Source organism: Eurytemora carolleeae, unplaced genomic scaffold (assembly GCF_000591075.1).
Source record: "Eurytemora carolleeae unplaced genomic scaffold, Eaff_2.0 scaffold285, whole genome shotgun sequence".
NCBI lineage: Eukaryota > Metazoa > Arthropoda > Copepoda > Calanoida > Temoridae > Eurytemora > Eurytemora carolleeae.
This window is the reverse complement of record NW_019396196.1, coordinates 75,707-102,957: the sequence shown is the minus strand read 5'-3', so window position 1 is coordinate 102,957 and position 27,251 is coordinate 75,707. Positions and strand designations below refer to the sequence as shown.

The 27,251-nt window shown below is 33.0% G+C and overlaps 2 protein-coding genes and 1 long non-coding RNA gene across 3 annotated transcripts; all 3 read left to right on the top strand.

The window, feature by feature from the left end:
* Positions 1–31: 31 nt before the first annotated feature.
* On the top strand, positions 32–13,241 carry LOC111697864 (protein melted). Its single transcript, XM_023467999.1, has 16 exons — positions 32–62; positions 441–530; positions 826–892; positions 1,123–1,865; positions 2,122–2,351; positions 3,083–3,162; positions 3,762–3,852; positions 4,742–4,814; positions 5,649–5,788; positions 6,821–6,918; positions 7,802–7,939; positions 10,380–10,471; positions 11,205–11,300; positions 11,723–11,805; positions 12,338–12,475; positions 12,667–13,241. The coding sequence occupies exons 1-16, from the start codon at positions 32–34 to the stop codon at positions 12,784–12,786; spliced, it is 2,310 nt and encodes a 769-aa protein (XP_023323767.1). The 3' UTR covers positions 12,787–13,241.
* A 1,075-nt stretch (positions 13,242–14,316) lies between these two features.
* Positions 14,317–23,640, top strand: LOC111697871 (transmembrane protein 241). The gene is made up of 13 exons (XM_023468006.1): positions 14,317–14,531; positions 15,398–15,456; positions 16,159–16,220; positions 17,044–17,129; positions 17,965–18,031; positions 18,154–18,211; positions 18,761–18,847; positions 19,954–20,022; positions 20,456–20,507; positions 22,010–22,127; positions 22,406–22,518; positions 22,807–22,873; positions 23,323–23,640. The coding sequence occupies exons 1-13, from the start codon at positions 14,512–14,514 to the stop codon at positions 23,455–23,457; spliced, it is 993 nt and encodes a 330-aa protein (XP_023323774.1). The 5' UTR covers positions 14,317–14,511; the 3' UTR covers positions 23,458–23,640.
* Positions 23,641–24,026: 386 nt separating this feature from the next.
* LOC111697870 (uncharacterized) lies at positions 24,027–25,067 on the top strand. The gene is made up of 2 exons (XR_002764396.1): positions 24,027–24,650; positions 24,868–25,067. It is a non-coding gene; the product is annotated as an uncharacterized LOC111697870 (long non-coding RNA).
* The last annotated feature ends 2,184 nt before the right edge of the window (positions 25,068–27,251 follow it).

Genomic DNA, 27,251 nt, shown 5'->3' with positions numbered 1-27,251 from the left:
ATACAGATTAACACCTGATAGGAGCACAGTGATGACGTCATTTGGTATCCAGCATTTCATTCGTAGGTTTCACCACTAACGCTTTTGTGGTATTTTGTCATAGATCTTGAAGGATTCTGTTATAAAATGTTATTTGGTTTTATAAAAATTCCATTCACATTCCTCTCTCGCGGGGTATTTATTTTAACCACGTTGACCAAAATGTTTATATCAATAAAATGAAGACGACTTTTTATCAAAAATACTGTGATCCCTGAGTATCGTTTTTAAACTTGCAAGGTTACTGATAAACAAAGAGAAGCTGTTAATTTACACATTCTCTTTGTTTACATGTTTATGTGCCTCCGCTGTTTGAAAGCTTGGTGGAAATCAAAATGTAAATAGAAAGTTGTCTTTATTGGTTTGAATACGACAACGACTGTAGATGAGAATAAGATGAGAAAATGTTACATTTCTTAGATCATTGGAGAAATTGGCAATAGAGGAAAAACTGGGATCCAAGACAGGGATTACAATACTTAATGTTAAAGGTAACTTATTAGCATTATTATCAATATTATTTTTATCAATATTATCAATCATCATTAATAATATCATTTTATTAAAATTATCATTAATATTGATCTTTTTCTTATTATCATCATGTCTATCTGCTATCAGTGGTACCCTGACCTTTTATGTATGGGCCTTTCGGTGAATAATCAAAAATTTTCCACAGCTTTTTTATACAATATTATAACAAGAATTTACATACTTTTTAATCAATATCGTAATCATCATCAGCAGTATAATAATTATGCTATAAATTTGAATTATTTTATTTAGGAAGTAACAAGAACTTAAGAAACAAGGATAATGATTCAAACACAGATTATAGAAATCAAAATATTAGGGATACGGAAATCTTTTTCCGACTTTTTAGATTGACACAGATGATTTGATAATTTAAAAATAAAATATTAAGTAAAACTACTGAATTCAGAAAAATTTCATAAAGTTCTTTCATGTCGGAATACTATTTTTAGTTGTTATCAAAAATCTTAATTTTAAAAGGATTTTTTTCTTTCTATTCTTAGATCGGCAAAATCTGAAATTACGTTTGATAAAATTTCCGTGATTTAGTATTCGCGAAGTTGGAACTGAGTCCTTAGTGAGTATATCAGGAGTAGGACAAAATCGGGACCAGGAGAAAAATCAAGAAGGTCGTGAACGAGATCAGGAGAGAGGACAAAGACGAGAGAGAGAAGAAGGACGAGAACACGGATCAGTGTCAAGTATCCCGACCTACCCTGAGCCAGGTTCAAGTTACATTTCTCTAACTCAGGGAATCCCAGGAACTACTCCGTACTCTGGGGCTCCAGCAACCACCAACTACAGGGAGAGTACTGGAGTCCGCCCCGAGAGAATATCCAGGACGGATCCTGCTCCGACTAGAACGGAGTTAGGCTCCGGAGTGCGAGTTGAGCTCACTTCCGTGATCAAGCATGACAGAGATATCTCCAGTTACCAGGATACAGGATACCAGGACAGACAAGTGAATAGAGCCAAGTTTACTGAAAGCAGATCTACTGGTCGTCTTCCAACACACAGATCTTTAACTAGGCTCAATATACAGAATTCAGCTAATAGGTTAGAGAACAGGATAATTCATAAATCCATGACAAGGTTAGATAACAGATATTTATCTAACCAAGGGGTTTCTACCTACACTAACACGCATAAAGGTCATTATACCCAAGTAAATGTACCCGGTGCTGTCTCGCCAACGAAGAGTATGTCCAGCGGAAGTGTAACAGGACTAGAGAGAGATATGGCGGGAAGAGAGATATTAACCGTTAATATAAACCAGATAACAACAGATTTAGGTAAATATGCCGGGTCATACCAGAAATGGCGGGATTAGAATTTTCAATCAGACAGATTTAGGAAAATTTGAAGTGAAAACAGATAGCGAGGGGTGTATTATAACTGACTGGACTAATATCGCGAGTTTTGATAATCAAGCAAATATGGTGAAATTCAGGGGCTTAAATAGAAATTGCGGGTTTCGAATCTCGTTGGGTTTGGGATTAAGGAGATGGGGGGGTACGGAAAGCATCAATTTGAGCAATAATGTTTCAGCCCGTCAATCCCACCAGCTGTCCTCAGTATTCTCTCGTCCTCTCCCAACCGACTACCCTAAACAACCTCCAGACTATGCAAAACTAGCCTCGGACTACTCCAAGTTACCCCCGGACTACACCCAGGTGACGAGTGACTACTCTAAGCTGCCGCCTGACTATGCCCGGATAACGAACGACTACTTGAGGGATTCATCTCACCCGCCTGTTCCTATAAATACTGGTTCTCAGGGAGAAAACTTTATCAATATTTTATTTTGAGTTTTTTTTAAACCATGTCAATTGTTCTTCTGTACTGGGGGTTAAACGTTAAACAGGGGGTGGGGCTTTGGGGGTTAAGCCCCTCCCTCTGGATCAATGAAATCTGGTTTCCAAGGGGTTTTCGTCTTAAAATTAAAGCTGAGTTAGTACCTCCCTCCCCCCGCTCCCCCTGGATACTAGATCCTGTACATTGTACATTATACATTACCCCTGACTGTAAGTGTACTGTACTCTTTTCCTTTAATAGTTTATTAATAATTAAAGTAGAAGGGGGGGGAGGTGAGTTTTTTTTGGGGCATTCTAAATATTTTGGTCTAGTTAATACGTAGCTCTACCCGTAATTAATTTGGCAGATCAGAGCTTGGAACTTTTCATTGGTGGATATCGGGATTATTGCTTGATCAACTCTTTTTCTTAATCTCGAGATTAAATAATGTTTGTTTTCTTGTTATTATTCTTCAGATTAATTAACCGATCGGGATTAAGGATACCCCATTTTAAAGTTTTCAGCTCAGTTCTTTTTTCAAAATGGTAGATTTTTTATTAAAATAGTAGACGATTTTTCTACAAATTGGCAGATTTTTTCAATTTCAATTTGCATGTTTAATTTTTATGGAATGAACCAAAAACTCATGCATTTAATTAAAAACAAAGGCAATGATTGATTTTCAACTAAAATTTTGATTTTTTCTCGTTTAAAGAATTATTCTATTGCACCCTACTCCCTGCCACCAAATAAACGACATACACACAGCTCGGGACCCATCTACCAACCATCTAGGTAAACTTTAATAAGAAAAATTTTGCTTGGGTAAAAATGGGTCGTTTTCATAATTAAAGATAAGGTTTTATTAAGGAAGGGGCTGCTTTCATAATTAAGGAACGGAATTGTGGCATTTGACCTTGTTCTACTACGGAAGACATAGCATAGTCAAGAAAGATGTTTATCCGTCAATAATCATTTTATAAGAAATATAAGTCAAAAATCGATCTATTTTTGGAATTAAGAACCGAAACAGATCGTCAATTAAAGATGTTTTTAGGAATGATCTCTCAAAGGGCAATCTAGTTTTTCGTTAATTTTTCTGGAGTTAAAAAAATTCTTGAGGGAATAAGCTGGTTCCCGATTGATTTTTTATTTATTTATGATCCAGGTTTCGGGTTCACAACGGTACACTTATACATGACTCTCCATTGTTTCAGCAGTTGCATAATTCCGCAAATCACTTAAAAAATGGATCTTATTCATTCTTGACGGAAAATGCTTTAAAGTGCACCGGTGTGAATAAGACAGGCAACTAGAAAGATCACTTGAAATTACCTCTACAGACCTTAAAGTTCTAATTTATAATAAATCTATCTGAAATAATATTTGTTTAGAATCTATAGTTCTGGTCCTCTACCGACCCCACAGCCTCCCAGCTTGGGTTCCCAGGCCCCCGGCCTCACTGGGTCGGCCTCTCAGCCTATAGATAACTAAAAACAATTTTTCCGCAAAAATTATACCAGAACTGAAAATTGCGAATTTGCTAATTACAATTTTGCAAATTTTCTAAGAATCTGTGATTCAATCTTTTTAAAATTTTAGATTTCGATAGAAACAAATCATTTACATATTTTTGTTTTTCTGAACTTTTCATTTTAAAAGAAAAAAAAGTTTCGCGGATTTTTTTTTGAGCCATTGAAGTAACAAAAAAAATTATGAATTTTTAAAAAATATTGAAAAAACACCTTACAGGAGAGTTGCACAAAAAAGGTACAATATTTCACCAGGCGCCGCAAATCACACTTTTTTTTGACTCACCCTGTATAATTATATATATAGTTAATATACATCATACATATAACTAAAACTATAGCAATAATGAGAGCAGCTTCACAGTTTTCATATTTATTAAAGCAAGCAAATTGTTATAAATTGCTCCTCTTCAGTTAATAAACATGGATAAACTGACGTTTTACAACAATAACTATGAATTTATATGCAAAGTATATATAATGTAAACATCTCTGTTTGTTAGTTTGAATATCCGATCATAACTCAGGAATCCTTAACCGATTTGCCTCAAATTTTGATAGGAGAATTATGTAGAACCACGGAAATTTTCTTAGCTAGGATTAAAATTTTCCGCGATAAACAAACATTCCTAAGATAGTTGTAATAAATTATACTGAAGTACTTAAGTAAATATTACCCCGGATATGATACGGATCCAAGGGGCAAGAGAGATGACCTAGATCCGGACTCATTTTTTTGCAGAGCGGATAGCACTGATTTTTATTATAATTATTATTAGAATCATCGTTATTATTATCTAAAGCTTTTAGTCTAGCAATAGACATTAAACTTTCTCGTTTAGGCCGTCCTTTTCCAACACACTGCCCAGCCTGCGACGAAGATCCCATCAAGTGACCTCAACCCAAGATATGCAGGTAATTCTGGGGAGTGGGAAAGAGTGGGGGGGGGGGTAGTTCTTCAACGACTTTTGATACTTTTTACCCAAAAATTCGCCAGATGACGTGTTCCTGCACAGTCTTCCGGCAAGCGCACTGATTGGCACTTTATGTTATAACGTATCAAAGCCCTAGCACAATGGCCCATAAAGTTTGCTTGTGATTAAAAAAGTTGTTTTTGATAAAAAAAAAATTGTCAAATTTAAATAAGTATTCATCCGGATCCGGTTTTTACAGGAGCCAAAAATAATTTTTTGGTATTAAAACTCAAATCCCATTTTAATTAGTTTTAATCCTCGGCACTAAGAAGTAGAATGTAACTGATTCAGGGGTGTACATTTTTTCCCTTGAAGGGGGGTGATTTTTATTGATTTGAGGAATGGGGTGGGGGGAAAGAAAAAGTTCTGACAACAAAATGCAACTTTTTTCATTCTTTATATTTTTTTCTCAATTCCACGTTACCATATATAACTTCTGGAGGAAAAAATTATTTTCAAANGATTTGGTTTGGTTTGGTTTGGTTTGGTTTGGTTTGGTTCGATTCGGTTCGGTTTGGTTTGGTTTGGTTTGGTTCGGTTCGGTTTGGTTTGGTTTGATTTGATTTATTTTGGTTTGATTTGGTTTGGTTTGGTTTAGTTTTGTTTGGTGTGGTGTGGTGTGGTGTGGTTTGGTTTGATTTGGTTTGATATTCTGAAAAATTCAATTTAAAAGCCAGACTTTTTTTCATGACGGGGGAAGGATTTTTTATTTATTTTTATGTGGAATTGTTTTGGAAACAAAACTTATTGTAATGACTAATGACTTGTAGTTTAGATAAGATAAAATCGTACATGGAGAGTGTAAGCGTTAAAATCCCTCTACCAGTAAAGTGCACTATAGAAGAACGGAAAGGGAAGAAGCATGCTAAGCTTCACTTTGCTTGTCAGGGCAGGGGGGAACACTGCCTTTACAAGGTATACTAAGCTTGACTGCGTCCCTTTATCTGAATCCATATTTTTAATTTGAGACAAAAGTTATTCAAAGAGAAAAATATTACTTGATTTAGGACTAAGGTAGAAAAGATTTTACAGAAAAAAGTTATTAAATTGTGGTCCGAAAAAATCTCTTCAAAGCAAAATACCGGAACTTGGAATCTCAAAAATCCTCCGCTGCAGAAAATGAACTTCTGCCTCAAAACGATTAGTCTATATGCCATCTCTCTCTTTTGTTACCAAGAGAGGCAAATTCATTTTTATATCAAAGCGATTGTAAGCGTAATTTTAAGTGGGAATGCCAAATTTACAATGGTACCCTAAAAGTTTTGTATGATTAAGCATGAATTAGACATCCATATTTTTTTTGAACTGTCAAAATTCATTTGTGGTTCATTTGCAAAATGATTTGCGCATTTCTTGCTAATAAGAACAATGGAGAAATTATCAGAAATAAACACTTTCGAGTCAGAACAACGATTTCATCTTCCACATTTTTATCAGGGGGACCGTTGTAAATCGGGCATTGTGATAATTACATGAAAGGTCACTTGACATTACACTTACAGTGTTACGGTTTAATCGGGTTTAGATGATAGTAATAACTAACTGAAGGGCCCGGCGTTGCCCGTGGAAAAAAAAATGAAAAAAAATGTTGAAATTTGTTTAGCCTATAACACCTCCCGGCAACCCATGAGTGTCCACAAAAAATTTCAACACGATCAGTCAAGCCGTTTGGCCGGCTATATGCAATGTATATATAAACGAATGTCTTGTTTTATGATTTAGAAGATTGGTAACATACATAAAGAAACAATTTCGACGCTTAGCTTTGTATTATTGTATAGAGTTTTTGTGGCAGGTGTAAGACGACACTTTATGGCATATTTAAAGGACTAACATATTTGTGGCAGATTTAAATGTTAAGTGGCAATTTTTGGTGTAACGGGTTTAACTGTACAATGTTCAGTCAGATTAAACCTAGATAAACCTTTGATATAAGATATTGTTTAGGTGACGTTCTATACGATGAAGTCCAGGCACCCCCGGGCCTGGATACACTTGATGTTCCTGGCTCTTCAGGCCAGGTCACAGAACGCACTCTCCACCAGGTACAAGTCAGAACTTAAAGGGACTGTAAGCCTATTTTCAAATGACTTTCGATGCTAATTGTGCATTGCCCGATTCACAACGGTACCCTTAAAACCTTTGTGTGCTCGTTGAGTACAGAGAAATGTGTGTGCAAACTTATCAAACCCCGCTAGTATTAAGCTGCAATTTCCAGTGTGCGCTGTGTTGAGGTCGTGGTGTACTGTACACGACACCACCAACTCAACACAGCGCACTCTTGAATACAAACACGGGTTCCGAAAAGTTTACAAACACACACATTTGTACTAGACAAACACATAAAGGTTTTAGGGCTTGCCTTTTAAAATCGGGCAATGCCTCTTTACATGATGGGTCACTTGAAATTATGCATACAGTCCCTTTAAAGAGATTGGTAACTATATTAAATTTGACTCTATATTAAAAGGAGTGGCCGACCAAGCTTAAAGGGTTGTTGGGGTAAAAGCACAGTTTTATTGGATAAGAGAGATCCTTATTGATTATTCTTTAGCACTTAAACAACCCTACCGCGTCAGCAGAATTCTAAATTGTTGAATATTATTTGCTCTTTTGTGTTTTTAAAATAAATAATGAAAACTAAGAATACTGCGATCAACCTTTTTATAAAATAAATTTTAAAGACAAATACAGTTGTGAAATTACAAATGGAAAATAATAAGTTACGTTGACATCGCCTTTAATTGAAATGTTCATCCAAAAACTTTATTTCTCTAAACAATTCAAAATTAAAATAAAAGATATTTTATTTCTCAAAAATGCAAAAATATTAATTATTATTTTCATTTTAATTGATTAAAAATCAAGTTTTATTGTTTTTTTGTGATGTTATGGTTCTTCTTTAATTATCTTCTCGTCTGTTCCTAGGGATACAGGAGTCTCAAGTTTAAAGAACTGCTGGGAAATAATAAAATGTGAAGAAATATCGTTTTCAACTCTGGTAACTGGGGCTTTTCCACCAGCCAAAGACCAGGACTCAATCATACATGAGCTCAGAGCACACAGGTACGCTACAATCCAACCTAGAGGAAACTGATCTAGGTGTTTTCTTACCTAGAAATATATATTGAAACTGTAGGTAGGCTAGTTTTGTAAATTTCATTTAGGTGGAGTTAGATGTGTTTATAAGGCCGTTTTAAAACTAGTGTGGTTCCCATAATATTATGGATTGAATGTGCTCTTCTTTTATTCCACAGTTTTATGGGTCCTACTGTGCTTGGCCCTTTTATATTAACCTTAAAGGGACTTCACGCGTAATTTTAGTGACCCTCCATGCAAAGAAAACAATGCCTGATTTACATCACGTCCCTTGAATCCTAAATCTGATAAAAATGTGGAAGAACCCGTAGTTTCATGCTTGATCAGACAATCAAAGAGAATAGAATATATATTAGAGAGGAATTTAGACAATCAAAGAGAATAGAATATATATTAGAGAGGAATTTAGACAATCAAAGAGAATAGAATATATATTAGAGAGGAATTTAGACAATCTCTCGGTTTGAATTTTGTCAGACCCTTTCAGCCTGAAAGGGAGTTCAAAGTGTACAAACCATGTAAATGTTCACAATTATATGCAGTAGATTACATTAATACAGTATATACAGATTACATTTGATTTATATTTATAACGGAAAATCATCGTTTGTAAAGTGAAAGACATAGAGTTTATGTGAAATGATCATTGGTCAATTATGAAACCAGTCAATTTCATAATTTGGTTTTCTTTCAATATTAATTTAAGATTTTCTATAAAATGATGTTCCAGGGCCCAACAGGTTATATAGTACAAATATGTGCAGTATGGAAACAGTACAACAAAATGGCCGTTTTACACTTTTTTCTAGTAAATTCCACTCTAATATATTATTCAATTGGCAGACAATGCTTTCCCGGGTACCATTGTAAATCAGGCATTGCTATCTTTGCATGGAGATTCACTTGAAGTTACACTTACAGTCCCTTTAACATTTATTCGTTCGGGTTCCTCTTGGTTATTTTCCATAAGAGAGCAGATTAGTTTAGAATTATTAAAGTTTATAATATATTATTCTAATTTCGTAGCTATGATATTTATATTGGAGGCTGGTTTAGATAATTTGTTATGGTTATAATTTCAAGCCATAGTATTGTAATTTTATTTATCTAAATCATACGGGGGGTATCAATACCTAAGCAATGATAGGTTCCGTCTTAATTAGTTTTAAATTAACCCTCAACCTTTTCACAGAATGAAAATATCTCAAATCATTTTATGATTGTTTAGATTCTTATTTCCTTTTCTTTTCATCTAAAATAGTTAATAGTTAAAGGGACAGACCGGCTATGTAAGGTAGTTTAACTGAGTATGCACTATGCAGTGTTGTGGACAATTTCTTACGGATTCATTTGAGACATATAAAATTTAAAGATCTGTAAATCCTGAGTTGAGTGCATAGTCAACGTTCAAAATCATGAATTTGGGTGGGTACGTTTTCAGAATCGGTTTTTTAAAAATTATTAAATATCGACGACGAAAAATAAAGTAAAAGTTATACAGTAAAAAATAATTAGATGGTTAGGGACAAATTTCTCAAAAGAACTTTGCTAATAAATCAATGCTAGAATCAATTATTTCATTTTCATCATTATATTGAATTTCATATTTTCTTTGAATTTATTCGCAGATTTCTACAAATTCTTCAAATGTCGTCTTTTCAATAACAATTCCAGAAAATCTGCAGAAAATCTTTGTGAATAATGAGAAACTAGACTAATGAGAAAAAAGAAACTAAAAATTTAACAAAATTACTTTTTTTCGATGATAAGATTAATTTTTATTTTCTCAGCTTGTATCTAAAATCAACAGCATCGAACTTTTAACTAAACAGGCTATAAACTTATATAGAAACGGGTTATAAACTTATAGCTAAACGGGTTATAAACTTATATCTAAACAGGCTATAAACTTATATGTAAAATCAACAGCATCGAACTTATATCTAAACAGGCTATAAACTTATAATTAAACAGGCTATAAGCTTATATCTAAACAGGCTATAAACTTATATCTAAAACGGCTATAAACTCATATATAAACAGGCTATAAACTTATAACAAAACAGGCTATAAACTTATAAATAGTTAGTCTATAAACTTATAACTAAACAGGCTATAAACTTATATCTAAACAGGCTATAAACTTATATCTAAACAGGCTATAAACTTATAACCTAACAGGCTATAAACTTATTACTAATTAGGCTATAAACTTATAACTAAACAGGCTATAAACTTATGTCTAAACAGGCTATCAACTTATATCTAAACAGGCTATAAACTTATATCTAAAATCAACGACAGACAAAGCGTGACAGTTGAGAGACGACTTGAAGGTCGTCTACAAACTTTGCTGCATTTACTATCATAAAAAAAATCTCATTTTTAATAATTTAATTTTTTCCAGATTTTTCGATGTGTTTGAGTACAATGGACCTCTACTGCAGTGGGGATGCTTCCTCTGTAATCATCCTGAGAGAGCAACAACATTTTTAACAGGTTCAGACAATATAACAACATTTTTATCAGGTTCGGACAATATAACAACATTTTTAACAGGTTCGGACAATATAACAACATTTTTAACAGGTTCGGACAATATAACAACATTTTCAACAGGTTCGGGCAATATAACAACATTTTTAACAGGTTCGGACATTATAACAACATTTTTAACAGGTTCGGACAATACAACAACATTTTTAACGGGTTCGGATAATATAACAACATTTTTAACAGAATTGGACAATATAACAACATTGTTAATAGGTTCGGACAATATAACAACATTTTTAACAGGTTTGGACAATATAACAACACTTTTAACGGGTTCGGACAATATAACAACATTTTTAACAGAATTGGACAATATAACAACATTGTTAAAAAGTTCGGACAATATAACAGCATTTCTAACAGGTTCGGACAATAAAACAACATTTTCAACTTGTTTGAACCTAATAACAACATTTTTAACAGGTTCAGACATAATAACAACATTTTCAACTTGTTTAACATAATACCAACATTTTTAACAGGTTCAGACAAAAAAGTAAAATTTGCTACAGGTTCGGACAATATAACCAACATTTTTAACATATTCGGGATAAACGGGACGGTAGGCCAAATGAATGAGATTCCTTCTATTGATATGTATGTGACTGACAAATTGTTTTAAGAAAATGGGGAATGAACTTTGTTTCCATTTGGTTAATTTATTGGGTTTTTTTAGAAGAGGTCCCTGTAATAGAAGGACAGCTGAAGGAGAAGAGTGGAGGAAAATGGAGAATATTCAGAAAATGGAAATCCAGATATTTTACTCTCTCTGGTAAATATACATTTAAGTCAAGATTTTATTGTTTAAAGGAAAACAAAAAATAAATAAAATCTTCTTAACTATTTTTTTGAAAATATATATTTCAAATTGCAAAAATTAGGTTCTAGGGTTTTTTGAACGCCCGATGGATTAATAAGGACTTGACCAATATGATTACAATGAAGAATTGTAGATAATGTTCTGGTTCCCTACATGGAATAAGATTTCTGAGACGACTTTCAGAGTCCCTTGTATTACTTTCAGGGTTTCTTGCATGCCAAAATAGGATTATTTCTGTGCTCAACCGTTTAGGAAATCATTAAAAATTTTATTGAAAGCGAAATCCATAAATCAAGCTTAAAAACGTCATATTTCTGGAGAGTTGTGTCATCTTAACAGTCTCGTCTGTGGGTAATTTTTATATTTGTTTTCAGGCGCTCGATTAGTCTATAAAGAAAATAAAGGAGAACTCGGAATAACTCAAGCTCTAGATGTTGGATCTATTCGTAGTGTTAAGGTTAGACAATGTTGGACTTTTCCTTGATACAATGGTTGGTCGCAATAATTAAATCAAGTAGGAAGAGAAATTTTAATTTTTGTATCCTAGGTTTAAAAAGAAAAAGTATATTTTTTACCATTTTGCTTGAACTAAATGTTTTCATTGTATTATAAAAAAACCTTCAGGTCATGGCACCTTATCAATTAGGTTAATAATTATTTGTTATGCCATCTAATAGAAGTTTTAAGATCAACATTTTGACTTATCAGATCCGGATCCGGATTCAAAATGCCAAAAAAATGGATTAAAAGTATGAGAAAAAAATACTATATTTTGAAAAATACAACTGAGCTGTATCCAGAATTTAAAGAATTTGATCCGCGGTTTAAATTCGGACACTGGATTCAGAATTGTTCTACACGACTAAACCAGGATCGGATCCGCATCTAAACCTAATCAGTAATCACTGTTCTTAATTCCTGTTTTACGTTTCTAAGTGGAACACGGTTAACTTTAATTGTAAAGAAAGTAACTTTTGTTTATTGTTCAGGTTTCCAAAGGAGGAAGAAATATTCCAAAAGCATTTGAAATATTTACCGCTGACAAGACGTTTGTGCTGAAAGCTAAGGATTCCTCTAATGCTCAAGAATGGGTTCAATGCCTCACAGTTGCCGTAGCTCACTCCCAGGTACAGGACAGGACAGGACAAGAATTTCAATTGAAATCAATCTTTTTTTACTCTTTTTGAACTGAAAAAAAAATAATAATAGTAATAATGACGTCTTAACAATCTTAAAAAATACTTTTTTTCATTGTTTCCTGCTTGTACTACGTTTATCAATATTTAATCAACTACATAACTCTTTGTTTTTTTTGTAGGCAAAAGATACGACGCTTCGGCGGTTAGCCTATGGAGGCTCTCTAGGTCGGTTAACTCACGGTGCGGGTCGGGTGCATCCTGGTCCTTATAATCATATAACTTTGAGAACAAATGTTTGATCAAATCAGTTGAAGAAGATAGTTAGACTCAAGTTGTGTGTCTGAATAGTCCATTGACCATGAGACACATCAATTGTGTATTGTAAACAGACCCGTTAAACTTTGAGCTGATTTTCATGCACTGGTAAAACGATTTGCTTTATAGCACTTTAGATTATTTCGTCTTCCTATTTCCAAGTTTTATGATTCCGACTGTACCAAGGGGCTTTTCTAGTGTGTTTATTTACGATCGATTTGTATGTTTCCAAACGTAAATTCTGTCTATGGATTTGAAAACTGGTATGGAAAACCACTCTCTATTTTCATTTTTATAGATTTTCCTTTTTGGGATATTTATAGTGACTTTTCTGTATTAAGTTTTCTTTTTTAAATTTGCATGTATACTTGTATGTATAGCTACATAATAACGTGTGCTTATTTCTATTATTATTATTGTTAAGAATAATGTAAGAGAAGGGGGGGGGAGTCAACCAAATAGGAAGATATTAATAATGTAAGAGAAGGGGGGGGGAGTCAATCAAATAGAAAGATATTAATAATGTAAGAGAAGGGGGGGGGGGGGTCAACCCAATAGAAAGATATTAATAATGTAAGAGAAGGGGGGGGGGAGTCAATCAAATAGAAAGATATTAATAATGTAAGAGAAGGGGGGGGGGGAGTCAACCAAATAGAAAGATATTAATAATGTAAGAGAGGGGGGGGGGAGTCAAATAGGAAGATATTAAGCCTTTTATCTTAGAAACGAACGTGCATTCCAAATATATTATCTGAGACTGCAAATTAAAGTATTTTCAGTGGAACATTAACTATACATTCAAGATTAAAATCTACCCATGTCCAAAGTTAAAATATTTTTTTATGATTATTTAGTTTTATAAACCAACCTTTTTTTGGTACTTCAATGATTTTCGAGAAACATACTTGACCTCAATTATCAGGTCAGATCAGGAACCTATTTCTTTTCTTTCTTGGGACTTACTGAAAGTGTTATAGGATATAATGTATGTATAATAATTAGAATCAAATGTATAGAAAGTAAGTTCAATTATTATTTTTCAATTATTTTTTATAAATTTTATATATTAGTATATTGGATTCTGACCTGTGATAAATCTGTTCTTTGAGAAACCTTGCAGATTTTAATGAAAAACTTAACAATGATTGTTTTCTACTATTTTTAGATATTTTTCTATTTGTCAATAATGTCAACAATGTTACTTTCAATATTTCGTTTTCTAAAAAGGTATTATTGATCAGAATATACATGATACACATTAGATAGTTAATAATAGTAATCTACAAATCTAATACTTATCAAAATTTAATATTTTTAAATACCAAAAATGAAACAAGGTCTAGATGTTGGATCTATTCGTAGTGTTAAGGTTAGACAATGTTGGACTTTTCCTTGATACAATGGTTGGTCGCAATAATTAAATAAAGTAGGAAGAGAAATTTTAATTTTTGTATCCTAGGTTTAAAAAGAAAAAGTATATTTTTTACCATTTTGCTTGAACTAAATGTTTTTGTATTTCTAAATTTGTTACCGCCCTACATTAGATCAAATACAATTATTGCTCAATTTACTAGTTTCTGTCAATCTTTATATTTAGATTTAGATCGTCATTTATTTTTACAATACAGCTGTATTCATAAATCATAAATTTTCAGAAGATAAATCTTAAATATGGTTTTTATCTGAAACTAGACAAATTCGATAGTCTAATGTGGAGACAGAAACAAAGGTGAGGATTGTTTTTTCTAAAAAAAAAGTGTTGGCTGTGTTTGTTGTGTGCTTGGAAATAGTGTTGATTTATGTTGATCTGGATTGAGCTTAGACTATTTCTTAAAAAAAGGAAATAGCTCACTTCCCACTAGATGTTTTAATCGATTTAACACAATTTTCGACCAAAATAAACCAATATTACACATTTAAAATTTTTAGTTGTCTTAAATTAATGCGCATTTAGTTCTAAATGTATTATCACAGTTGCCCCCTGTTTAAGATTTGGCTTAAAAACAGCAATTCTTTCTGAATGTCTTAGTTTTAAGATTTGGCTTAAAAACAGCAATTCTTTCTGAATGTCTTAGTTTTAAGGGGAAAAGTTCTTAAACTTTTTAAATGTTCTTAATTTTTTTCACCTACAATTTTTTTGTTTAACATTTTCAACAAAATTTTGTAATAACTTCAAAAAAAAGAAGAAAAAAGTTATCATATTAAGATTTTTATGAGTAATTGCCCCCCAGGCTCTCACGACAAATGGCCAAAAAAAGAGAAAATCAAGAAATCAAGAAATCTCAGAAATTCTTTTTTTATCGCATTAAGCCTATACCCTCTTTCATTTTTCGCGAACACTCCCTTTAAAGAACAAAGAAAGACTGAATGAATTCAGTGCAATCGTTGAAGTCTCATTCTTTGTGGTTAATCCTGTTTGATCTCACCGATAGGTCTTAATTAGTTTTGTGCTAATTAAGTAGAAATATATATTTTTTGATTGGTTCCCATTAGAACACTTTTTAACAACCGAACTACGTCATGTTTGGGAATCTAATTGAATTGAACGAAATTTAGGAGATTATTTCACTTGAAACTTAAATCTATGTTTATTAGGTTTTGGCCGAAAATGAATCTTATATCTGGGCTTCTTTTCTCCACCTTTCTTTTCGGAGGTAAACTTGTTCATACAATTAGGGGATAAGCATTGTTTTTAAAAATTATTGAAAAAACTAACATTTTTCATTTTGTTTTTAAAGTTTGTATCAATTAACGAACAATACGTCAAATTAATAGTTTTGAGTCAACACGATGTTTAAAATTTAATTGAAGTAAAATTGGTTACAAAATTTATTCTGAAGCAAGCTTCATTAAAGTTTAACAGGGGGGGATTGGCTTTTGTCACAATACTTAAAATGTATTCGTCTTGTGATTTATGATGAGAATGGACAAAATGAATATATTCTGATAATCTTTTCATTTCATGTAGCTTGCATTGATTTTTAATGATACTTTACTGCGTTTTTTACTCAACATTACAACAGATTCAGGAATTTAAATATAGAAATAGATTCTAACAACAATTATTAAAAGATTTTGGGGCGTCGCAAGCAGGCTCAAGTATTTGTATCATCTCTGATTCGTGTCTCCAATACCCATTTTAAGAGTTTTCACGGAAATTACCAGTTTTCCATTGGGTTTTAGAACTTCAAACTCGACATTATTACGACTTAGAAACTTCTCCTAAAAAATTGCTTAAGTGACCGAGCCTTAATAGACTTAAATAAAAAATTAATGGTGTAAACTCAATATTGTTGACCCCCCCTCCCCCTGATACCCCATAGTGCTCCCTCCTCCTTCAAGTTCTGTATTTTCAGGTATTTCAATCAACAAATATGTTCTCTCAGTTCTGGGCTTCAAATATCCAACAATATTTCAGGTTAAATCATATTTAAACATTTTAGTAGTTCATGGAGCTCGTGTTTTACAATACACACTGTACGTTTATATTATTATTTATTAAATATGTACATACATTTTGCATTGTACAGGAATGGAACACTCTGGTGGGGTTGAATGTGTACACTATACTTCAATATTAACTTTATTAAACTTTGTACAATTGTACAGGGATGGAACACTTTAGTGGGGTTGGTTGTGTACACTGTAATCTAATATTAACTATATTAAACTATGTAGAATTGTAAAGGGATGAAACACGCTGGTGAGGTTGGTTATATACAGTGTACTTCAATATTAACTTCATTAAATTTTGTACAATTGTACAGGTATGGAACACTCTGGTGGGGTTGGTTGTGTACACTATATTCCAATATTAACTTTATTAAACTTTGTACAATTGTACAGGGATGGAACACTCTGGTGGGGTTGGTTGTATACACTGTACTTCAATATTAACTTTATTAAACTTTGTACAATTGTACAGGGATGGAACACTCTGGTGGGGTTGGTTGTGTACACTGTACTCCAATATTAACTTTATTAAACTTTGTACAATTTTATAGGAATGGAACACTCTAGTGGGGTTGGTTGTGTACACTGTACTCTAATATTAATTGTATTAAACTATGTACAATTATACAGGGATGGAACACTCTAGTGGGGTTGGTTGTGTACACTGTACTCCAATATTAACTTTATTAAACTTTGTACAATTGTACAGGGATGGAAAACTCTAGTGGGGTTGGTTGTGTACACTGTACTCTAATATTAATTGTATTAAACTATGTACAATTACACAGGGATGGAACACACTGGTGGGGTTGGTTGTGTACAAGATGTTAAATATATTCAAAAAGTCTGAATATCCTCTAACACCAGTTGACAGGTAACAAAAAATAGTTGAACCATGTATCTACGGATAGTTAAACTACTTTTTAAGTGTTATTGAGAACTATTCATAACTATTTTTACTTATTATCACACTTCTTTGAGTCAGTCTCGCTGAAAGAGCAGCATGCTTGTTTTACAACCTTTATCTAATTAATTTATCTAATAAAGATCACGTCGTTTTTCTAGCTTCAGGTAATTTTTATAGTAAACAAATGGTTCTTTATTATTCAAAGCTTTTAAAGGTACCATTATGAATCAGACAGGCCATTCTATAATTAGAGGATTTCGTCTGCAGTCCTTTTCAGTACTGTTTTGTTGTATTCCTGCTTCTAGTTAGTTGTTTAAGAACTAGTTTTGTATTTCTGCTTATTGTTAGATGTTTAAGAACTAGTTTTGTATTCCTGCTTATTGTTAGATGTTTAAGAACTAGTTTTGTATTCCTGCTTATTGTTAGATGTTTAAGAACTAGTTTTGTATTCCTTTATTTTTAGATGTTTAAGAACTAGTTTTGTATGCCTGCTCATTGTTAGATGTTTAAGAACTAATTTTGTATTCCTGCTCATTGTTAGTTGTTTAAGAACTATTTTTGTATTCCTGCTTAATATTGTTAGTTATTTAAGAACTAGTTTTTTATTCCTGCTTAATATTGTTAGTTATTTAAGAACTAGTTTTGTATTACTGCTTAATATTGTTTGTTGTTTAAGAACTAATTTTGTATTACTGCTTAATATTGTTTGTTTTTTAAGAACTAATTTTGTATTACTGCTTAATATTGTTTGTTTTTTAAGAACTTGTTTTGTATTACTGCTTAATATTGTTTGTTTTTTAAGAACCGGTTTTTTATCTCTTCTACCTGGACTACTTTTTCATACAACAGCACTGATCGCTAATTCAAAGGAAATTCAATACAATTTTTATTTTTCCTCTTAAAAACAGTTTTTTAACCATTTGTTTTTTCTTCTTACCTTGATCAAAAAAAGAATATTTTTTAATTTTTAAATATTGTATTTGATTGAAAGGCGTTAGCTGATTTACCTATTAGTGTGTATATAGCTGTACAGAACACACTTCCTGCAGGTTATTCAATACAAATTTATATTAAGTTTTCTTTAAAATTTAATATTATGTTTGAAAATAAATGTTATGTTGGAAATTAACTTTTATGTTGGAAACTGAATGTTATGTCTTAAATTAAATGTTTTCAATGATCTTTTCATGATCTCTTAAATATTCAACTTTTGCTGTTAAACAACCGATTTTTTATTTCGAAATTTAGAGTGTACAACTCTAAATTTCGAAATAAAAAAATCGGTTGTTTAACAGCAAAAGTTGAATATCTTCCAAATAAGTGACAAAAATCGCTCATATTTAACAAAAAATCGATTTTTTGTTTCGAAATTTAGAGTGTAGAGATTTAGTAAAATTCTTCCGCGTATATATTTTTAAAATCTATTGACATTTTTTCTTTTCCAGACATTGTATCTGTGGAAGTTTGTTTTTCAGGAATCTTTTCTTTCTTTAAATTTTGAAAAAAATGTTTTTAAACAAAATAAAAATTGTTGAAAATTGTGATATTTGTCAAATACTTTCTTGAAGTTAACTCAAGGTGTTTTTTTTTACTTTTAGGAATTTATTTGTTGGATAGAGTTTTCCCTGGTCGACCCCCCACCTCCCCACTTCAGGGGATCTGTTCTATCTTAACCCTTTTTACAGGTGACCCCCCACACAGTGGGGTATAAGGAGGGGGGGGGGGGGTCAGCCAAAATGAATGTATTCTTTAAATCTCTTATTTATGTCAAATAAGGTTTGGCCGCTTAAGAATTTTTTTTTGAGATAAGTCTTAAATTGTTTAAATGTTACGCGTATTAGATAAGGATTTCACCGAAACCCCGGTATTTCATTGAAAACTCTTAAAATAGAATTTTTCAACACCTAGAATTTTGGGTGCTTCCGGAGCCCCAAAATATTTTCTATATGGCTATTAGAATCTGTTTGTATATATAGATTTTCCCAAAGCATTGTGCTTTCTTGTGCTTTTGCTATAAAATATATGTTTTTCTTCCGAAATACTCTAAACATCTAAATATATTGCAGGTTTACATAGTTCCATTTAAAGAAAAATATATGAACGGGAAAAGTAATTATAAATTGAAATCATTATACATCAATTCATACAATATTGTAAATGAAAAGATTATCGAACTATATTCATTTTGTCCATTCTCAACATGAAACACAAGACTAATGCATTTTAAGAGGAGTATTGTGACAATACTCCACCAATGACCCCCTAAAATACCCCACTCTGTCCCACCCTCCCCATTTCAGTGGATTTGTTCTATCTTACCCCTAGTTACATGCGGCACTCTGTCCCACCCTCCCCATTTCAGGGGATTTGTTCTATCTTACCCCTAGTTACATGTGACCCCCCCCCCACCCTCCCCATTTCAGGGGATTTGTTCTATCTTACCCCTAGTTACATGTGCCCCCCCCCCCATCCTCCCCATTTCAGTGGATTTGTTCTATCTTACCCCTAGTTACATGTGCCCCCCCCCACCCTCCCCATTTCAGGGGATTTATTCTATCTAAACCATTACTAAAGGTTATTCTCCCCCCACCCCCGCCACTTCGGAACCCAAGCATTGTTTACTTAAAAAGTGTACTGCAGTTTCTGAGAGGATTGCATATAAACTCAATGCTTTTTATGTCGGGCTTTGTTTATATTTATTCCAGAAACTGCATCTTTTAAACAATGGTTGGAGGATTCCTAATAAATATTCCTTGATCATGAACGTCTGTAATCCCTGTTCTACTTCTAGGTGTTGGTTTAGTGATTGGGGAAACCAGCCTAGACTTTCAAGATTCAGCATACTTTTGGATCATTATAGGTGGTTATTATTGTATTATTATTATTATTCTTATTATTATTATCTTTGTCCTTGTTCTTGTCCTTGTCGTTAGCGTTGTCCTTTTCATTAGCGTTGTCCTTGTCCTTGTCCTTGTCCTCCTTGTTATTGTTTTTGTTTTGTAGCGTTATTGTTATTGTTGTCCTTGTTGTTGTCGATGTTGTTGTCCGTGTTTGTGTCAGTGTCGTTGTCGTTATCGTTGACGTTATACTTGTACAAGTCGTTATTGTTATCGTTGTTGTTATCATTGTTGTTAACATATTGTGGTTGTTGTTGTTGTTGTCGTTGTCGTTACTGTTGTCGTGAGCGTTGTCGTTTAGCGTAAGCGTTAGCGTTAGCGTTAGCGTTAGCGTTAGCGTTAGCGTTAGCGTTAGCGTTAGCGTTAGCTTGATAAGAATGCTGGAATATATTCCAGGAATAGCCTGTTCAGTCGCCTCCACACTTCACTCAAGGATTGCAGATGCAAGGTAAGATTAAGGCCTTGCTTCATTCTTTATTTAGTAAATTCATCTTGAGATTGAATCATGGATATGATTTGATTTGGGATTACAGCAACAGTGGACAACTGGATCCACAACATTTAGCTCCTGGAATCTGGATCCGGATAATTTATTATCATGGATCTATCTTCGATCTGGATCCAAATGGCAAAATTTCAATTATCTAGATTCAGCTGATGAAACCGTTTTTACTACTCTACTTTATTAGATTCACCTCCTGGGACCGTCTTTACTACTCTACTATTTTAGATGCATTTCCTTTGACCATCTTTACTACTCTATTAAATTAGATTCACCTCATGGGACCGTCATTACTACTCTACTATATTAGATTTACCTCCTCTGACCGTCTTTACCACTCTACTATATTATTTTCACCTCCTGGGACCGTCTTTACTACTCTACTATATTAGATTCCCCTCCTGGGACCGTCTTTACTACTCTACTATATTAGATTCACCTCATGTTACCATCTTTACTACTTTATATTAGATTCACCTCGCATGACCATCTTTACTACTCTACTACATTAGATTCACCTCCTGGGACCATCTTTTACCACTCTACTATATTAGATTCACCTCCTTGGGCCGTCTTTACTACTCTACTATATTATATTCAGTATTTACCTCCTTGGGCCATCTTTTCTACTCGACTATATTAGATTCACCTCCCCTCGAACCATCTTTACTACTTTACTATATTAGATTTACCTCTTGGGGCCGTCTATGCTACTCTACTATATTAGATTTACCTCCTGGGTCTATCTTTCTACTTTAATAAATTAGATTCAGCTTCTAGGACCGTCTTTAATACTCTACTATATTAGATTCACCTCCTGGGACCGTCATTACTACTCTACTATATTAGATTTACCTCCTCTGCCCATTTCTACTACTCTACTATATTATTTTCACCTCCTGAGATCGTCTATACTACTCTACTATATTAGATTCACCTCCCAGGACCTTCTTTACTACTCTACTATATTCATTTCCGAGGACCGTCTTTACTACTCTGCTATATTAGATTTAACTCTTTCATACTCTACTATATTAAATGCACCTCCTAGAACCGTCTTTTCTACTATACTATATTATGTACACCTCTTGGGACCGTCTTTACTACTCTACTATATTAGATTCACCACATTGGACCATTTTTACTACTTTACAATATTAGAGTCACCTCCTTGGACCGTCTAAACCATACTACTAAATTAGATTCAGCTCCTGTGACCAAAAATACTACTCTACGATATTAGAACCACCTCCTGTGGCCGTCTTTACTACTCTACTATATTAGATTCACCTCATGGGACCGTCTATACTACTCTACTATATTAGATTCACCTCATTGGACCATTTATACTACTTCACAATATTAGAGTCACCTCCTGGGACCATAAATACTACTCTGCGATATTAGATTCACCTCCTGTGGCAGTCTTTACTAATTTACTATATTAGATTCACCTCATGGGACCGGCTTTACTACTCTTCAGTTTTCTCTGTAATTATTCTTGCTCCTGCTAGTCTGTATCTGGAAGAGGCATTTCTTGCTCTTAACTTCAGACATGATAAGCAGGTACTATTCACTATGTTTTGTCGGAATAATCTTTTTTATCTTTGAGGAAAATTTTTTTTATCTTTTTAGTTAAAGATATATGTTTGATAAAAGTAAAATTAAAAAGGCCATCCCCAATCCCCAAGGTATAATTGTTTTAAAAAAAAAAAAATACTTTTTTCCTCATATTCTCGTCTTATTTATGAAATTTTTTTTTTACATATTTTTCCTCTAAGATTATCAATTAGTATATTCATTAAAAACCGTTTTCCTCGGAATAATTACTATTTGTTTTGTAGGGTCTTTTCCTGACTGGTTGCTTGTTTTCTGCTCTTTTCACAGCTTCCTTCAACATATATACTGTCAGATTGAAGGAAGACGAGTACTTTGGACTTCTTCTCAATATGGCAAGGTTGGTTTTATGATTTATTAGATAAAAGAGATGTCATGGCCATAAACAGGGGGGGGTATTTGGCACCCCATACAGTTGTTTTTGCTTTAGCACTCTCATTTTTACTTTTATCTTGAATTTTCTTGACTTTTATGAAATAATAATTTAAAGGATTATTTGCAAAAAAAAATGATAATGTTCGGGACTGTCAATTGTAAATTTTAGTAAAATGATAACTGTACAATTGATAATTAATAATAGTTCATAATAAGAAATTAATTGATAGCAAATACTAGATTTTAAATTTAGCGCTGGAACAGCTGTCCTCTCCATCTTTCTATTCTCAGCTGATTTAAAATGGTGGCAATGGACACTGGTAAGTAAAAAGATTGATAGTTTGTTTGTTTTTTAGTATCCAACAAACGTTAAAACGGCTGAACCGATCGGGCCCAAATTGTGTGTGGGACCTCACACATGACCCTAGGGATGATCTAAAATTTAAAAATTAGTGTCAAACTAAATTCTATTGTCATACAATTTTGAAAATCCACGAAATATTTTTATAAAATCCGCGAACAATATAAACAAAGAGAAAATGTTCACAATTTAAAAAAAGGACATACAAGCAATTTACTTTGTTTTATGGTTTTAAGTGACAAGATAAAAATTGGATTAAGTTTTTTTTTCTGAGACAGCTATAGGTGCTAGAGTGTACTTCTTGGCTTCAATAAGTTTTACGTCAGAGTAAAAAATCTTGATTTATGATTTGATTTGATTCGATTTGATTAGGATTGTGTCAAAATGGTGAAGTAAATGATTTTTTAGATCGGAGTCAACCTGGTGACCACTGTTCCCCTACCTGCCCATCAAGGTAGAGATGATGATCTTCAACCTGTAGGAGTTCTTCAGGGGGCAGCTTATAAACCTCTGTCACAACAAGAAGGAGTGATACTTCAATAGAACTTCTAAAAGTTTCACAAGGGGAGGTACCCTCTCCTTGCAGATAGAAATGATACTTAAATCATAGAACTTTTAGGAGTACCACAAGGGGAGTTTTCTATCCTATCCCTTTCTAGTAGTAATTGATATTTAAATCATATACATATATCATAAGGGGAGGTTTCAACTCACCCTCTTAGCAGATAGAAATGATACTTAAATTATAAAACTTTAAGGGGAGGTATTTGTAGTAGTGAATGATACTTAAATCATATAACACAGAAGTGACGTAAAAGTGAAGTAAAGTGACGTTTTTTACCCCTTATTTTAGCAGAAAGGTGTGACCCTTCTATTTTAGACAGGGTATGTATCCTCTAATCTTTAGCAGAATAAGCAAAACTTCAAAAGAACTTTTAGATTGAAGTTGATACCCAAGAATGTTAGCAGGATCTAGATTGAGGTTGATACCCCTGAATGTTAGCAGGATCTAGATTGAGGTTGATACCCCTGAATGTTAGTGCCTGCTCATTGTTAGATGTTTAAGAACTAATTTTGTATTCCTGCTCATTGTTAGTTGTTTAAGNGGTATTTGTTTGTTCATATAGATAAGCCTTCAGACTCAAAATTTCTAAAATTCTAATTTTACTTTTATAAACAAGAAACATTTTGTTCAGTGTAAAGATGGGTATCGTTAGTATCCGGTTTTTAAATAATTTTACAGATTTTTTTACATAATTATAATTTTTCTATCAGTTTTCTTTTATAAAATTATGTAAAATTTTGACTCTGAATCGTTCAGTCTACCAGAGTAAATGCAAACTATTAGCTAGAGAATACTATTATAAAATATGTTAATCTTCAAAGAGTCTTATGAACGCCTAAAAATCTTGAAATTTTAGAAACGGAAAATATTGATGCCCAGCTTTAGTTAGTCATGATGCTGGTTTTTATTCTATTTTATTTTGTTGGTTTTACATAATCGTCTCAAGTATCTGAAACGAGTCACAATATATTTGTAATGAAGGAAAACTGGAAAAAAATTGTTTATCAGTGAAAAAATTGCTTTTATTGTTAACACTTATTTTTATTGGAATATCCAACCTATTCATTCTTACTTTGGACTGTACCGTCAATTTACAATTACTAAAGCGGCAGAGGAGTGTGACAGTAGTCAGCCATATAAATACCATTTGAGTACCTGCAATAACGCAATGGTAAATACACTGACCAAGGAGTATGGATTAGAAGGGCGTAAACTGACGCGGCCCAGCCTACCATATGATTATACATGCTTTGTATACATTTGTATAAGAAATATTCAGAATAGGTTATTGTATACGCAGTAAATGTACATCAGACAAATATTTCTTATTCAAATGAAGTACTGTCTGCAAAGCATGTATAGTAATATGGTAGGGTGGGCCACGTCAGATATATCTCCCTTCTATTTCATACTCCTTGACACTGACCATTCTTTATTATGTTATCCATCGATATCATTAGTTTCTCTACATATTTATAATTTGTAATCCACCCTGCTTAATTCCTAATATTGCTTATCAAACAAAAAATTGTGATAAATTAGTTTTTAACAGAAATATTTATTTATTTTAAATAAAATTTTATTTTTAGTCTTATTAATTTAGCTGGTGTTCTTCACATAAATAGTTGTGAGTGAATCGTAGCATAACACAAGTCACATATCGTTGTTACATGATACAGACAGAAATCACGTGACCAGTATACTGCACTGCCATTGGCTGACATTCTGGTGACGTAATACGGACTATATGTAATTTTATTATCAATTATATCTATTCAAAATGCAAAATAAAAAAAAAATAATAATTGGAGCAAACCTGAGATTCTCAAGCTTCTGCATATGGGATATCGTTGTTTTCAGATTGGTATCGTATTTGTTGAATATGATCTGTTTAATTGCCGTAATGGGTAAATTATTGTTCTGTGACTGCTGCTTCAAACTCATACTGTAATTTAATAAATATTTTTATTGGCGTAGTTCCCCTGCACTCAAGGAAAAGCTAACAATTCTTCACAACTATGTTGCTCTCATAGCATCACGAAAGGATCAGCCCAAAAAAAATATTTTATCAATGGGCTAACTCAAATAGTCTCTAGACTCTGTTTGTCCTCAAACTAGAGAAAGACTGTACATATTTATGCACATAAATACTGTAGCAGATTTTAATTTTTCGACAACTTATATTTATATATACATTGACCATAAAATGTTTTGTAACAATCAATCTAGTTTGAAATAAATTTATTATTATTATTTTATTATTAATAATACTACAAATTAATACAAAATTGCAAACATATAAATGTTCCTATAAATTTGACAGGTTTTTATTGATTTCTCGAGACAGGAATATCAGATAGATATGTATCGTTTAACGACCGAGATTCTCAGGTTTCATTCTATACCCCCTTTCATTTTTCCTTTACAGTCCCTATTAGCTAAAATGTTTGACATGTTCATTCGATTTTTTGCGTGTCCCAAAATTACAAGGTTTTCATGTGTCCCTGAATAAGGAGAAAGTCCAACCTTGTCAGATAGAATTTATACTTAGCTCAGGAGGTTGCAAGGATATGATCTGAGAATTGCATGCACTTTGGGAAGATTGCAACTTTAATATTAATTTATTGATTATTTTCTTTTGAACAGCGAAAATAATTTATTCGGAAATTTTTTTTGATAGATATGTAATTGTTATTTCTTTGATTTTAGAAATTATTTTGTATTTTATTATCCTATCATAGTGGCCACTTCCTATATTGAATTAAGATAGATATGGTTTAATGTATAATTCAACCTGTAAGGGTTGACGTCAAATATACATATTTTACGTACAATAGCACTCATAAAACTCTGGAATAGGAAGACGACCGAATTTTTACTGAAGTTATGTTACTAGGTAGATACGGTGCTCTAATAGGAAGTTGTATTCTTTTAGTTTTGGTAAATATTTTATGGGTACCACTATATTACTGTAGGATTAAAGGGAGAGACCGGCTATATTTGACCTGAGAATGCAGTATTGTAGTGAAAAACTTAAGAATTCATTTGGTAAAGGGGTGCGGCTAGGAAGCGCTACGGTTGAGCGTGTTGCCACAACTCTATGTGTGTGAGTAAATTGCGGGATGATGGAGACTATTCGGGTGCGGCTTACCTTCCCCCGGAAGTCGGAGTTTCGACTCTCAAAGTTTGTGTCGGATTTGTCAGCTATTTAAATGTATCTTGTCGGTGTATGATATTGAAATAGGACCTCTGAACCCTATCCCGATTGGGCTATTTTTGTCTTATATAGATGGGGCGGGATGGGGTCAATATTAGTAAACAGTTGTAAGTGTTACAGTACAGTTAACTGAGCAGACAGGTAGAGAACTATCACCCCCCCCTGGTAAACTACCATCATACGGTAATTATAGTGGCAAAACATTCTGCAAATACAAAATTTTAGAAAATTATTCCTCAAAACATATAAAGTTAAAAAAAAACTTTTTAAGGGAATTTGCCGGAAATGTAGTTTGCACTAGTAGCCTGTATAGAACATTAAGGAAATGTAGTTTGCACTAGTAGCCTGTATAGAACATTAAGGAAATGTAGTTTGCACTAGTAGCCTGTATAGAACATTAAGTTAATAAGTTATGCAATTGCAATAAACATATTTTTAAGGTTTCCAACGCAAGTGGATTTTACTTGCGCGCAATTGCGATCCCTGTAAACACCGTGCAATTTCGCGCGATTCCACATAATTCTGAGCATTTCAAGAACAGTTGCGCGCAATTTC